Genomic DNA, 14806 nt, shown 5'->3' with positions numbered 1-14806 from the left:
AATCAGGTATTTTCTTTTTCTTTCTTTCATTCTTAGATAATCTATTCTGTATTGATCTACTCATATTCTCCATGTCTCACGTTTTTTTTCCGGAAAAATAATTGGATTGTATCGCCATCTAGCGGCTGTGATTGGGAGATGCAGTTGCATGACATTAACCATGAGGGAGGGCTCGATATAAAACAAATGAGCATGCAGACTGGTTCATCCAGGGGTCACCATCTGGCCAATTACCACCGTTGGCACACTGTGTCCGACCTGAACTGTCATTGCACACACATCACACATCACTCCATGTCCACGGTGCCCAGCAATATGTCACTGAGTGACTAGACCTAGACGTACAGTATGGGGACATAGGGAAAGGAGGCAGGTCCTTGACAATGCCACCTGGCCAATATTCAAAACAGGGCAGGCAGAAGCAGTTGGTGTGATGAGAATAATGTCTGACTGACCACCTGCTTGTTGTTTGTAGTTAGAGGGCACTCGCTAGGCTCAATGTCAATTATGTCAGCTTTGACTGATGGCTTTCCATCTTAGCTAATGATAGACCCTACTTTGGAGTGCAGTACTGAGGGTGGGTAAGGCATTTACAGTGGGTTTACTTAGTTATCCTCTTTCATAATCTCAATACCAAACTATACTAGCGATGTAACTTGTAACTTATTGTAAATAATTGTACAAGTGACCAAAGATAAGTAAGAAAAAATGTAAACCCTGGATATGCATGACCTGAAGAGGTGAGATGAGTGCAGAAATATACGTCACTTCAGGAAGTTGTAATATGCATCTAGTATATCTAAGAAAAACATTATTCTGACATACTGTAGCCTATACTTTTACCAACAGGAACCATCAATGAGCAAAACACATGTTGTGCCCAAACAGAGTTGACAGACACTTTAATGTCTTTCATATGAGAATATTGTGTGTTTCACATAGTGTTTCTGCATCAGATGGATCAGAATGACGGGGTATCAAGTTGCACTCATAATACAGGTATATCATATCAAAGGATCCCAAGTGTCTGAAAGAACAGGTAATTAAATCTTGCTTTCTGCAGGCGTATCACACAAGATTTAAGCTTCTCCATCAAAAGGGTCCCATTGCCAGGGTTATTTGTTACCTATCAGATAGTGAAATTTCATCGTCCTCTAAGTGCGGATGTAATCAGTACCACACACCTGTGACTCCAGTACCCTTGTTTTAGTTCTTCTGAGTTTCACAATCACAAGTGTTCAAACTAACTAGAGTTCGTCAATTTCCTTTTCTGCTGAGGTAAGCCTGTTTTTTTAGTGAAAGAGAGTGTACTAAATATCCAAACATATAGGATAGGATAGTATAGGAAAGGATGATATAAGGGGGCAGGATCACTACTTGTCCACTAGATGGCATTGTACTCTCATGTAATGTGGAAAAGAGTTAGGAACCAGAGGTACAGTTGACATCATTCATTGGGCAGAGAGAGGGAGACTCACTTGAAGTATCTGCTCTCTTCATTGGCCCTCCCCCTCCACCATTCAAGCTCTCTTCATTGTCATTGAGGAACGTGTGATTCTGGCCACTGAAGGACCAGAGGACTGAGAGGTTCCTGTGGGGATGGAGGTAGTGGTGAGGAGTCTGCCCTGGCTTCAACAGCTCCAGAGGAGAGAGGAGAGGCTGGATGACCGACCTGCCCCACTGGCCCTGCTTCCCTTGGGTACACTGAGGGGCCTCACTGGGCCCCTGGGGAACACCAACCATCATCTCTGTCATCTCCTCACTCAGCCCTGCTTCGTTGCTGCTACTCTTCATCATCCTCCACTTGTTGAGGTCCTCTTCTTCCTCCTCTTTGTTAAACACAGGTCTCTCCAGTGTACACTCCCCATTGTGAGCTGATGAGTCATAAGTGTGTGCGTCCTCCTGCTCTATAGGCATCTCCAGGTCACTACCAGTGTCAGACCGGGCTGTGTGTTGTCCAGCCTGCAGCCCATTGCTATTTGAGGAGAGGGAGCTGTGCTGCTGGAATAACCCAGTCAATCCCCCTGAACCAGGCTGTGACGACAGCACCCAGTCTGGCCTGAGCGACAAATCCAGAGGCTCATACTGGGACTTCCTGGTCCTGGGTGTGACTGCAGAGCCACCAGCACCTGCCTCCCCCTCACTGTCCCAGTCACTCCCCCTGACTCCAACACCATACTCCCCCTCAGAGCTCCCCTGTCCTCCCCCGGGAGGGCTGACCCTCCCTCCCCTTGCTCTCCTCTTTCTACCACCTCTCAGAATGCTGGATGTCAGGCCATTGATGAAGGTCTGTATGGATTGATGAAGACCCTGTGGGTTCACACTGTTATCCTCCATAGCTGGAGGTCCTCCATAGGCCCGGTGTAGGTTTAGGTTGAAAGGGTTGGGCAGGTTGGGAGGCCTGTCCATTTGCAGTGTACCTGGGTTTCTCCGGTTCTCATCAGTGCCTTCCATCCCACTGTAGAGGCCAGAAGTAGGGCTCCGGTCCTTGGGGTTTGGGGTCTGTGGGGACGAGGGGGCTCTGTTGTCCATGGTGTCCTGGTTCCACTGGGGGTGTTGGTTGGGGTGGTAGCCCTCTAGATGGTAACTGAGAGAGGCTGACTGGGCACTGATGTAGTCACTGGAGGGACAGCTGTAGGACTTCTCCTTACCTGTTAGAGACACAAGACAGAACAACAGCGCAGCGTGAATCAGACATCTCCATACCAGTATTTCACATGTAAGTTTCTCTGGATAATTGTAGACATATGTTATATTTCAGAAACAATTGTCTGACTTGTACAACTAAATCATTGGCATACTGAGAACCAAACTAAAGAACCTGAGCGATTGGATCATCTCTGTGAACTTGGGAAATGTGTGTGTACATATGGCCACCATTTCTAAACATGAATAATGTGTGCAGAGCCACACAATGCTGAGTTGAATGATTTAAGTTGTGCTCCGCAGTAAATCAGGCTTGTAATCAGCTTTCAGCACAGGCGATACATCATCACACAGCATGGAGTGTAGAGCACCATACGCAAGGAATATACTCAAAGATGTTAGCAGCAAATAAATGTGTATTATTGGCTTATCCCCATAAACTTGGTGAGCAAGTTGGATTGATTTCTCACCTGTACGGTGTCCATATTAGGCCAAAGTCACATGTCCATGAAACATCTGTCAAAGTAATTTGGAGTTGGATGTTTAACTGTCCTAATATCGACAACGTATACATGAACACTTCTCTCCAGGCGTCATGTTAGGTTGAACTGTGTTATAACAGCCTTGCCTATAGGGTTACATACAGTGCCACCATGTTGAGTTAGTGCTTGTCTGAGAGACCCTTGAATGTGTCCCAAATGGCACCATATTGACCCAGGGCTCTGGTCAAAAGTAGTGCTCTATATAGGGCATAGGGTGCTATTTGAGACACACCCTTTGCATTCCACCTTCTTTAAGCAGCCCAGCTGTTTCGGTGCCATTCCAATTACTGTAAAAGTCATCTGCCGCTATTAAGCCACAAATATTGGCAGTTTATTGTCCAACACTCTCCTGGCATTTGAAGGTCAGGGCATACATTATACTGGGTCTTTTAGGGATGTGGCGTCTGGGATGGCGAGATAAAGTTACAGCGGCATTCATTTAATTTTGTGCATATTGATGCCTTATTGTTCTTCTTTAATGGATTAATATCTGACTTACAACAGTGATTCATTCCCCTCGGCTGAAAAATCAATTTCATAACACCTTCAGATCAGATCTGACCCTGAGGTAATTCTCCCTGAGGTAAATCTCTCAATCTAATGATCTAAAGTTGTTTGTTATGCTGTCTCCAACTTTAATACCAACACCATCCGTCATTTAATGAGATAAATTATATGGAAAAATAGCCTTTGTTTAAATATTGGAATTTTAAACTACTTAATATACCTAGAGGAGAGAGGAAAATAAATGTATTGAATGGAGCAGATCATAAAACACCACACTAATAGGCTACATTTAGACAGGCAGCCCAATTCTGATATTTTTTATGCAAATTTGGTCTTTTGACCAATCACATTAGATCTTTTCACATCAGACCTTCTTCAGAGATTATCTGATTGGTCAAAAGACCAATTACCGGGGGAAAAAAATTCAGAATTGGGCTGCCTTTAAACACAGCCATAGTGAGGTAGAAATCACATATTAATGACCTTCAACAACACAGTCAACAATAATTTGTGTGTATGCATGTGTTCAAACAGGACAGTGAGTGGGAAGGAGCCTCCTCAGAAACACCACATCCATTGTCTTTAGTCACAAAAAAACGCCTGCTTAATGGCAGTATTTCAGACAGTTAGGCTGCGTTTACACAGGCAGCCCAATTCTGATCTTTTTTTCACTAATTGGTATTTTGACCAATCAGAACAAGAGCTGATGTGAAAAGATCATATGTGATTAGTCAAAAGACCAAATTTGCGTAACAAATATCAGAATTGGGCTGCCTTTGTAAACGCAGGCATAGATACACTGTCTATCTCAATTAATCAGTGGTTTACATTACCATGAAATTACCGGCAGGTCTGAAATATAAAAAGAACTGACATATCTGACCTCATCTTTGGCCACTGTCTCTTTCAAAAACACATTTGCTCGCCAATACCTCCCAGAGCAGCGAAACAACAAAAAGACTCAAGACCCGACTCATCTTCTGTCTTTGGACGGGTGCCATCTTTCTGATTGCCTGGTTCATGCTAACTTAATCAGTTTTAGATTTACTTACACTGACGAGACCCACATTATGAGTAATTTTAGTGCTTAGATTTATCAACCAAACTCCAATTACTGTATCATTACAGGGCCCTGCTTCTCTCACCTAACACAGACAATCAGATAATGAAGTGATGCATATGAGTTATCCAACCTGTGATTAGAAATGCAAAAGAAAACGTCTAATATAATACTGTGCTGTGGCAAAGCATACAGCTGGTAGGGAAAGTGATTCATTTCATATGGAAATACACTCTTTATTCAATCTGTTCACCACCCATGTAAACACACACACATGTGCGCATATACACACACATGCACACACACACATAATCGTTATATTGTAACAGTCTGCGTGCAGTATAAACTAAAGCACCTAAATGACTAAACCTAGGCGGTTTGCTTTAAGATGATACCGCCTGAGAGGGATATTCACACCCAAGACTGCTGGGGAGAGAGAAAATAGGGGCACCAGATGTTCTTTGATGTTTATAATAGCATATTATTAATATTAATTAGACCACATCGTCAATGACGCATTTGGGACGTTTCCAAGTCAATTAAGCCAAATGGCATTCAGGAGACGTGGAACAATATTTCAAGGCAGGTGTTCACAACTCCCAGGGTAAATCTTTTTATCAGCAGCTAGGAAAACAAGCATTTTGAGCTTAGTTTGAGCCTCATACCTCATATCTGCAATAATAATTAAAAAGAGGATTAGGGGACAAAAAATGAGAAGGGGAAGTCAAGCCAACAGGTAATCCGGTTTATAAATCAGAAATCAGCAGTGTTCAAATCTACTTACGTATATAGGCCCAGTTTGTGTATTGACATAAAAACAGCCATGCTACAACTTAAAGGGATTGTTTAGCGAAATTACATATTTAGATGTTTTATAAACATGTGCTTTTGCTGAACTATCCATTTAAGAATCATCAGATGCCAAGGGTTGTAGGAACTATAAGTTAGAACGATTAAATAGTTGCACTGATTTCTATCCCCCTAAACATGATCCTTCCTCGTCTCTCTGTAAGCACTCGTAACGTGTAACATCTGTACAGTAGAAGTAGTGTGAAGGCTGGAGAAGGAAACAAAGACTAAGTGAGGATGACATCATTACATGGTGTCTGCTCATTGACCTTGGGGTTAAGAGTTTGAATAGGACTAATGAATAACTGTCAGAGGATTTCAGGCATGTTTGTGTTCCCAATTTAAATCTGGACACTCTGGTGTAGGTCAGGGGCCTCTAACAAGCACATCATTATTCATGATCTAAGATTAGAATTACAGTCAAAGGAAGTTTTTTAATCTGTCTTGATTAGATTTTAAGAGCAGCATTTTCAACACTAGCTAGTAGCCATATGAGTAAACAGACCATAATCTAACACGTTGACACTGTATCTATCGGTCACGTGTGGCTCAGTTGGTAGAGTATGGTGCTTGCAACGCCCAGTTTGTGGGCTCGATTCCCAAGGGGGACCAGTAAACAGAAGGGGGGGAAAGTATGAAAATGTATGTAAGTCGCTCTGGATAAAAGCATCTACCAATTTACTAAAATGTAGCAGAGCAGTCACTAACTCTGAACTGTAGTCACTATCCATACTGGGAACATCAATATAATAACTTCATGACTTCATCTGTTTGGCTAGGAATAAAATCAGCCACTTGTTCAGGCGTAATCAATGTGTCTCAAACTGAAACATCTGGCAACAATGGTAATTCCTCACCATCTCCTGAGTTAAAACTACTCCAGCCCCTGTAATACAGGCACAGTAAACGTATCCCATTCCTAAAACCCCTCATCAAGACATGCACTTAGTGCCTGTACATTCTCCATATGTGTAGGATTTACCTATCTGTCCCGCAGCAGACCTGTGTGTTGAGCTGGGGCCAGCAGCGTGTGATTGTGTTAATTAATCTGTCGTGGAGAGCAGCTGCAGAGGTCTCTGGGATATATTGTCAGAGCAAAACAATGCAGTGCTTAAGCCCCTGAGTGAGTCCTCCATTACACAGGAACAAGAGGAGGAGAGGCGAGCTGGGATCCATCATATAAAGAAGCACTAACGCCTGACCTTTAAAATGAATTAGTTTCCATGCTTAATATCGACTCAAATTACACTCTGATACCGAATGTGGCAGCCCAGAATTCATCCGATTCATTCTCAGCTAGCTTTTACAAACATAGCCCTGCAGTATCGGCTGGGTATATGGGCTGGGGACTGTGGAACAGGAGAAGCTGAAAAGTACCAATGATTGTAGCTGTTTTGTAAAGGGCTGGCAAGGATGGTATAAACATGTAAATACAAGTATAAGTAGACAATATGTCAACAAAACATTTAACAAGATTAGACCTGATCCATTTATCTCTTTTTCACGGTGGATCAAATCCTCCAAAACCGTGTCAGAGACGCTGACTCTCACCAAGCCTGCTAGAAGATCAAACCTGGGTTCAAAGACTATTTGAAATCTTTCCAATACTTTGAGTGTTTGCTTTAGTCTGCCTAGAGTGCTCCTGAGCCTGTTGGGAGTTTGTACTTTTTTTATTGGTTCCAGTGCAACAAGAAAGCTCAACCGAGAACAGCTAAAGTATTTTAAAGAATTTCAAATAGTATTTTAACCCAGGTCTGTGGAAGATACAAAATTCTAAGCTAGGGAGGAAAAGAGTAAAATGTATGCTTTAAGCTAAAGGTCCGCAAAGCACTACAGTGAATACTGTAGTATACTGTATTATTTACAGTTAACTATACAGTAGTAAAAGAAAACTGTAGTATATACTATAGTATTTAATGTAGTGTTTTTGCAGATTGTAGTATTTACTGTAGTGTTTTTGCGAACTGTACTTCCCTATAGTATTTATACAGACTGTAGTATTTACTATAGTGTTTGTTTTATTATCTTTGACATAGAAATGGAGGCTCTCTCTTTCAGGAAACCTACTGGAGAAATACTAAATGAGCAAATGTTCCATAATCTGTAGGTAGGTATGTACAGTGCATTCAGAAACTATTCAGACCTCTTGACTTTTTCCACATTTTATTAGGTTACAGCCTTATTCTAAAATTGTTTTTGTTTTTTATTAAAAAATGCCTCTCATCTATACGCAATACCCTATAATGACAAAGCAAAAACAGGTTTGGAAAGTTTTGCAAATGTATTAAAAATAAACTGAAATATCACATTTACATAAGTATTCTGTCAGGTTTTGGCCAGGACTGTTCTGTTTTTTTGTCACTAGATGTCCCCATTGCACCTTTTTTGTACCTTTTGTTTTTCCCTTGCTCTAATTATTGTTTGCACCTGTATGTCGTTCCCTTGTTAGTATTTAATCCCTGTGTGTTCCTCAGTTCCTTGCTCAGTGTTTGTATGTTAGCACCCAGCCCCAGCCCAAGCCTTGTTGTGAACATATATTTTTCTCTTGTTGGATTTTCCAGAGGTTCTCTGGTTTTGTTCTTTTGTATTTTGGATTAGTCTTTTGAGGTTTGTTTTTCCCTTGCTGTTTTTACCACTTTGTGGATTTTCTTTGTATTTTGGAAGATATCTATTTTTTTATTAAACCACCATCTCTAGTACTGCTGTGTCTGCCTCATCTTCTGGGTTCTGACGATTTAGTGACTGTTTCTCGCACCGGGTCCTGACAGAAACACTGAGCCATTAAAATGAACCCAGAGGCAGCCAGTACCCAGGACTTTTTTCCCATGCTGTCCCACCACGAGGGGACTGTCCAACGTCACGAAGCTGCTCTGGTTCAGCAAGAGGCCTTAATGGCTGGACATTCTCAACTTCTGTCGGAGATGATGACTTCCATAAAGCAGATTTCTGATCAACTTTCTCCTGCAACCGCTTCTGCTCCAGTTCATCAGATTCAAGTGCCCGTGGCAGTTAACCCCCTGGCTGAACCTCGTCTGCCGCCTCCCCAACGGTTCTCAGGTGATCCGAGTGGTTGTAAGGGTTTTTTCACCCAATGTTCTCTCTCCTTCGAGCTGCAACCCTCGTCATTTCCCACCGACCGGTCCAAGATAGCATATATCATCACCCTGCTGTCGGAAAAAGCCCTAGCCTGGGCTACTGCTGTGTGGGATGCCCAAAGTCCCTGCTGTGCCAGCTACTCTACCTTTGCTGAAGAATTCAAGCGAGTGTTTCAAGGTCCTACCAGCGGTCCTGACTCAGCCAAACAGCTCCTGACTCTCCGCCAAGGTCGGCGCAGCGTGACGGACTATGCCATCCAGTTCCGCACGGTGGCAGCAGCGAGTGGCTGGAATGACGAGGCGCTCACAGTGTGCTTTTTGAAGGGTCTTTCCGACACCATCCAAGATGAACTGGTCACTCGGGAACCACCGGACAACCTCGAGTCCCTGATCAAGTTGGCTTCACGCATAGACCAGCGTCTGAGAGAGAGAGAGCTCAACCGTAGATCTCTCACCCTAGCTCCTATCGGTCCCAGCTCCGAGTCTCCACCTTTATCCCCGCTGACTCCACCGGAACCCATGCAGGTTGGACGCATCTCCCAGGCTGAGAGAGACCGCCGGATGAGGGAGCGATGCTGTCTATATTGCGCCAAACCGGGCCATTTCCTCTCCACGTGTCCCGGGCTCCAGGGAAAACGCACTCTCCCGTGCAGGCCTGGGAGGACGGTAACGGGAAACATAACCTCCTCTCATCCATCCAACTCCCGCCTGCTCATTCCAGTTACCCTTTCCTGGGACAACCACGAGCTTCCCCTTCAAGCCTTGGTAGACTCTGGAGCCGCAGGTAACTTCATGGATGGTGTCTGGGCGAAGGAGAATGGCGTTCCCTCTGAACCTCTAAGTGACCCCATAAGGGTTACTACGTTGGATGGAAGCCCTTTGGGATCTGGACTTGTCACTCGTGTCACTACCCCCTTGCGTCTTTCAGTTTCCCAACACCAGGAAGTGATGAACTTTCATCTGACCTCGTGTTCCGAGTTCCCTCTCGTCCTTGGATACCCCTGGCTTCACAGCCATAACCCTCACATCGACTGGTCTGTGGGCACTATCAAGCAGTGGGGTCCTACGTGCCAAGCCACTTGTATCTTCCCAAGTTCCCCGAGTTCCCCTCCCGAGTCTCTAGAATCCATCGACCTGTCCCGAGTTCCCGAGTGTTACCATGACCTCAAACCGGTATTTAGCAAACAGAGGGCCACCAAACTACCACCCCATAGACCTTACGATTGCCCCATCGACCTGTTTCCGGGCACCTGCCCCCCCAGGGGTCGGATCTTTTCCCTATCTCCTCCCGAACGAGCTGCTATGGATACCTACATCAAGGACGCTCTGGCAGCAGGCCTCATCCGTCCATCCACCTCGCCGGCGGGAGCAGGGTTTTTCTTTGTGGCCAAAAAAGACGGGGGATTACGTCCTTGCATCGACTACCGGGGACTTAATGCCATAACCGTCCGTAACCGCTACCCGCTACCCCTTATGGCCACAGCCTTTGAGCTGCTCCAGGAAGCAGTGGTCTTCACTAAGCTTGACCTGCGGAACGCATACCATCTTGTGCGGATCAAACCCGGTGACGAGTGGAAGACCGCTTTCAACACGCCTACTGGTCACTACGAATACTTGGTGATGCCCTTCGGCCTGACCAACGCCCCGGCTGTGTTCCAAGCGCTCATAAACGATGTGCTTAGGGATATGCTTAACATTTTCGTGTTTGTTTACTTGGATGACATCCTCATCTTTTCGAGCTCCCTTCAAGAACACACTAAGCATGTCAGACAAGTGCTCAAACGCCTCCTAGACAGCCATTTGTACGTTAAGCCGGAAAAGTGTGAATTCCATTCCTCTCGAGTACAGTTCCTGGGATTTGTAGTGGAACCCGGTCGAGTCCAGATGGACCCCAAGAAGGTAGGGGCGGTAGCAGATTGGCCCACCCCCAAGTCCGTTAAGGAAGTTCAGCGTTTCCTGGGCTTCACTAACTTCTACCGCAAGTTCATCAAGAACTTCAGCTTGGTGGCAGCTCCTCTCTCAGCTTTAACCAAGGGTGGCAACACAAGGTTTCTGTGGGGAAGAGAAGCTGAGACGGCCTTCCAAGGACTCAAGCAGCGCATCCTCTCTGCTCCCATCCTGACACTACCGACGGCGGATGAACCTTTTGTGGTGGAGGTAGACGCATCAGAGGTTGGTGTTGGAGCTGTCCTGTCTCAGAGGGGTGAAGACAAGAGGCTTCATCCTTGCGCCTTCTTCTCTCACCGGCTTACCCCGGCCGAGAGGAATTACGATGTGGGGGATCGTGAACTCCTAGCGGTTAAGATGGCATTGAAGGAATGGAGACACTGGCTCGAGGGGGCTTCTCAACCGTTTCAAGTGCTTACGGACCACAAAAATCTGGAGTATATCCAGCAGGCGAAGCGGTTGAACTCCAGACAAGCTCGATGGTCTCTTTTCTTCAGCCGATTCCAGTTTATTCTCACCTATAGACCCGGGTCGAAGAATCTCAAACCGGATGCCTTGTCACGAGTCTACTCTCCTGCCATTCGAGAAGATACTGACATGACTGTTCTTCCTGCCGCTAAGATCGTGGCTCCGATCTCGTGGCAAGTGGAGGATACCGTGAAACAAGCTCAAGCCATCGAACCGGGCCCTGGAGGAGGTCCTGCTAATCGGTTGTTTGTTCCCAAGGCAGCAAGGTCCCAAGTCCTTCTGTGGGGGCACTCCTCTCGCCTCACCTGTCACCCGGGCGTAGGTCGCACCTTGGAGTTCATCCAGCGTAAGTTCTGGTGGCCCACCATAAAAGAAGACGTTGCCACTTTCGTCAAGGCCTGTTCCGTGTGCTGCCAGGGCAAATCTTCTCACCTCCGCCCTCAAGGACTCCTTCACCCTTTATCTATTCCCCACCGACCCTGGTCCCATATCTCGCTGGACTTTATTACTGGCCTTCCTCCGTCCCATGGTAATACTACGATCCTAGTCATCATCGACAGGTTTTCTAAGGCGGCCAGGTTTGTTCCCTTGACCAAATTACCTTCTGCCAAGGAAACAGCTGAGTTGGTGATTAACCATGTGTTCCGAGTCTTTGGCATCCCGCAAGATATGGTTTCCGACAGAGGTCCCCAGTTCGCCTCAAGGTTTTGGAAGGCCTTCTGCCAACTCATAGGGGCCACGGCCAGTTTATCTTCAGGGTACCATCCGGAGTCCAACGGCCAAACTGAGAGGATGAATCAGGAGCTGGAAACCACCCTCAGATGTATGGTTTCCAACAACCCATCCACATGGTCATCCTTCATTGTTTGGGCTGAGTACGCGCACAACACCTTGTGCTCCTCCTCCACTGGTATATCCCCGCACGAGTGTCAGTTTGGCTATGCTCCTCTATTGTTCCCGGACCAGGAGGCAGAAGTCAGAGTGCCTTCAGCCTCGAGGTTCATCAGACGCTGTCGGCTTACGTGGAAGAAGGCCCGTCTTAATCTTCTGCGTTCCTCACAGCAGTACCAACGACAAGCCAACAGACGTCGCCGTCCCGGTCCTACCCTGTACCCCGGCCAGAGAGTATGGCTCTCAACAAAAAACTTACCGCTACGGGTGGACTCTCGCAAGCTGTCCCAGAGATTCATCGGACCCTTTAAGATTGCCAGGAGAGTCAATCCCGTTACTTTTCGCCTGCACTTACCCAGATCCCTTAAAATCAATCCCACATTTCACATTTCTTTATTAAAACCTGTTGTTTTTTCTCCCCTTATTCCGGCAGGCAGACCTCCCCCTCCGCCCCGTGTCATCGGAGGCCAGTCGGCTTATACCGTCCACCGGATACTGAACTCCCGCCGGGTGCAGCGGTCCTGGCAGTATCTGGTGGACTGGGAAGGCTACGGTCCCGAGGAGCGCTCCTGGGTTCCTGCCAAGGACATACTGGACCCTGACCTCATTCGTCAGTTCAGGGCCCTCCACCCTGAGAAGGCTGGTAGGAACGTCAGGAGCCGTTCCTAGGAGGGGGATTCTGTCAGGTTTTGGCCAGGACTGTTCTGGTTTTTTGTCACTAGATGTCCCCATTGCACCTTTTTTGTACCTTTTGTTTTTCCCTTGCTCTAATTATTGTTTGCACCTGTATGTCGTTCCCTTGTTAGTATTTAATCCCTGTGTGTTCCTCAGTTCCTTGCTCAGTGTTTGTATGTTAGCACCCAGCCCCAGCCCAAGCCTTGTTGTGAACATATATTTTTCTCTTGTTGGATTTTCCAGAGGTTCTCTGGTTTTGTTCTTTTGTATTTTGTATTAGTCTTTTGAGGTTTGTTTTTCCCTTGCTGTTTTTACCACTTTGTGGATTTTCTTTGTATTTTGGAAGATATCTATTTTTTTTATTAAACCACCATCTCTAGTACTGCTGTGTCTGCCTCATCTTCTGGGTTCTGCCGATTTAGTGACTGTTTCTCGCACCGGGTCCTGACATATTCAAACCCTTTACTCAGTACTTTGCTGGAGCACCTTTGGCAGAAATTACAGCGTCAAGTCTTCTTGGGTATGACGCAACAAATTTGGCACACCTGTATTTGGCGAATTTCTCCCATTCTTCTCAGCAGATCCTCATAAGTTCTGTCAGGTTAGACAGGGAGCGTCACTGCACAGCTATTTTCAGGTCTCTCCAGAGATGTTTGATCGGGTTCAAGTCTGGGCTCTGGCTTGCCCACTCAAGGACATTCAGAGAGTTGTCCCGAAGCCACTCCTGCGTTGTCTTGGCTGTGTGCTTAGGGTTGTTGTCCTGTTGGAAGGTACACCTTCGCCCCACTCTGACATCCTGAGCACTGGAGCAGGTTTTCATCAAGGATCTCTCTGTACTTTGCTCCGTTCATCTTTGCCTCGATCCTGACTAGTCTCCCAGTACCTGCCGCTGATCTGTGCCTCGACACAATCTTGTCTCTGCGCTCTAAGGACAATTCCTTCTACCTCATTGCTTGGTTTTTGCTCTGACATGCACTGTCAACTGAGGGACCTTATATAGACAGGTGTGTATCATGACACAAGGCGAGACTCAGATGCAGACACAGGAGGCAGATGGTTGGAGTCATATAATGTTTAATAATCCAAAATGAGTAGAATTGTAGTGGACAGGCTAAAGGTCAAAACCAGATCAGAGTCCAGGAGCTACAGAGTGGCAGAAAGGCTCGTGGTCAAAGCAGGCAGAATGGTCAGGCAGGCGGGTACAGATTCCAGAACAGGCAAGAGTCAAAACCGGGAGGACTAGAAAAAAGAGAATAGCAAAGGCAGGAGATGGGGGGGAAAAAATTCTGGTTGACTTGAAACATACAAGACGAACTTGCACAGAGAAACAGGAAACACAGTGATAAATACACTGGGGAAAACAAGCGACACCTGGAGGGGGTGGAGACAATAACAAGGACAGGTGAAACAGTTCAGGGTGTGACGTGTGCTTTTCCAAATCATGTCCAATCAATTGAATTTACCACAGGTGGACTCCAATCAAGTTGTAGAAACATCTCAATCAATGGAAACAGGATGTGCCTGAGCTCAATTTCGAGTCTCATAACAAAGGGTCTGAATACTTATGTAATAAGGTATTTCTGTTTTGCATTTTTAATAAATCTGCAAACATTTCTAAAAACCTGTTTCTCACTTATGGATGGCACAAACTGAGATATGGGGGAAGGGAATGTGCAGAGTATATGCAAATTGAATACTGTAGTATTTACTAGAGTTAAAAAAGTTTGTGTTTTTTCAGACTGTAGTGTTTTTGCAAACATTACTGTAGTATATACTATAGTTAAAAAAGTTAGTGTTTTTTCAGACTGTAGTGTTTTTGCGGACATTACTGTAGTATTTACTACAGTGTTTTTATTGCTGATAATACTGCAGTATTTCCTATAGTATTCTACAGTATACTACAACATTCTATAGTAAGTACTACACATGATTGAGGGATACTGCAGTGTGTAGAATAGCATTCTACAGTTTACTACAGAATTCTATAGTAAGTACTGTAGTATTCTATAGTAACATTTAGTATTTCTTCATGTGAGGCAGCTATTTAGAATCCAGACAATGTGTAACTTAACAGGATGCTATGACAAGAAAAGCATGCGCCCAGGGAGTCAAATCATCAAAATCAC

The 14806-nt window shown here is 45.4% G+C and overlaps 1 protein-coding gene across 1 annotated transcript in view; it reads right to left on the bottom strand.

Moving 5' to 3' along the window:
• Window positions 1–873: 873 nt before the first annotated feature.
• The window catches only part of LOC139584493 (zinc finger protein 536-like), a 37099-nt gene continuing 23166 nt past the window's right edge, over window positions 874–14806 (bottom strand). Inside the window, exon 3 of the mRNA XM_071416432.1 lies at window positions 874–2651. Within this exon, the coding sequence (XP_071272533.1) occupies window positions 1423–2651 (1229 nt within the window). The 3' untranslated portion in view covers window positions 874–1422. The remainder of the gene's footprint in view (window positions 2652–14806) is intronic.

The sequence above is a fragment of the Salvelinus alpinus genome, chromosome 9 (assembly GCF_045679555.1).
Source record: "Salvelinus alpinus chromosome 9, SLU_Salpinus.1, whole genome shotgun sequence".
Classification (NCBI taxonomy): Eukaryota; Metazoa; Chordata; class Actinopteri; order Salmoniformes; family Salmonidae; genus Salvelinus; species Salvelinus alpinus.
This window is presented reverse-complemented; position numbering and strand designations above follow the sequence as displayed.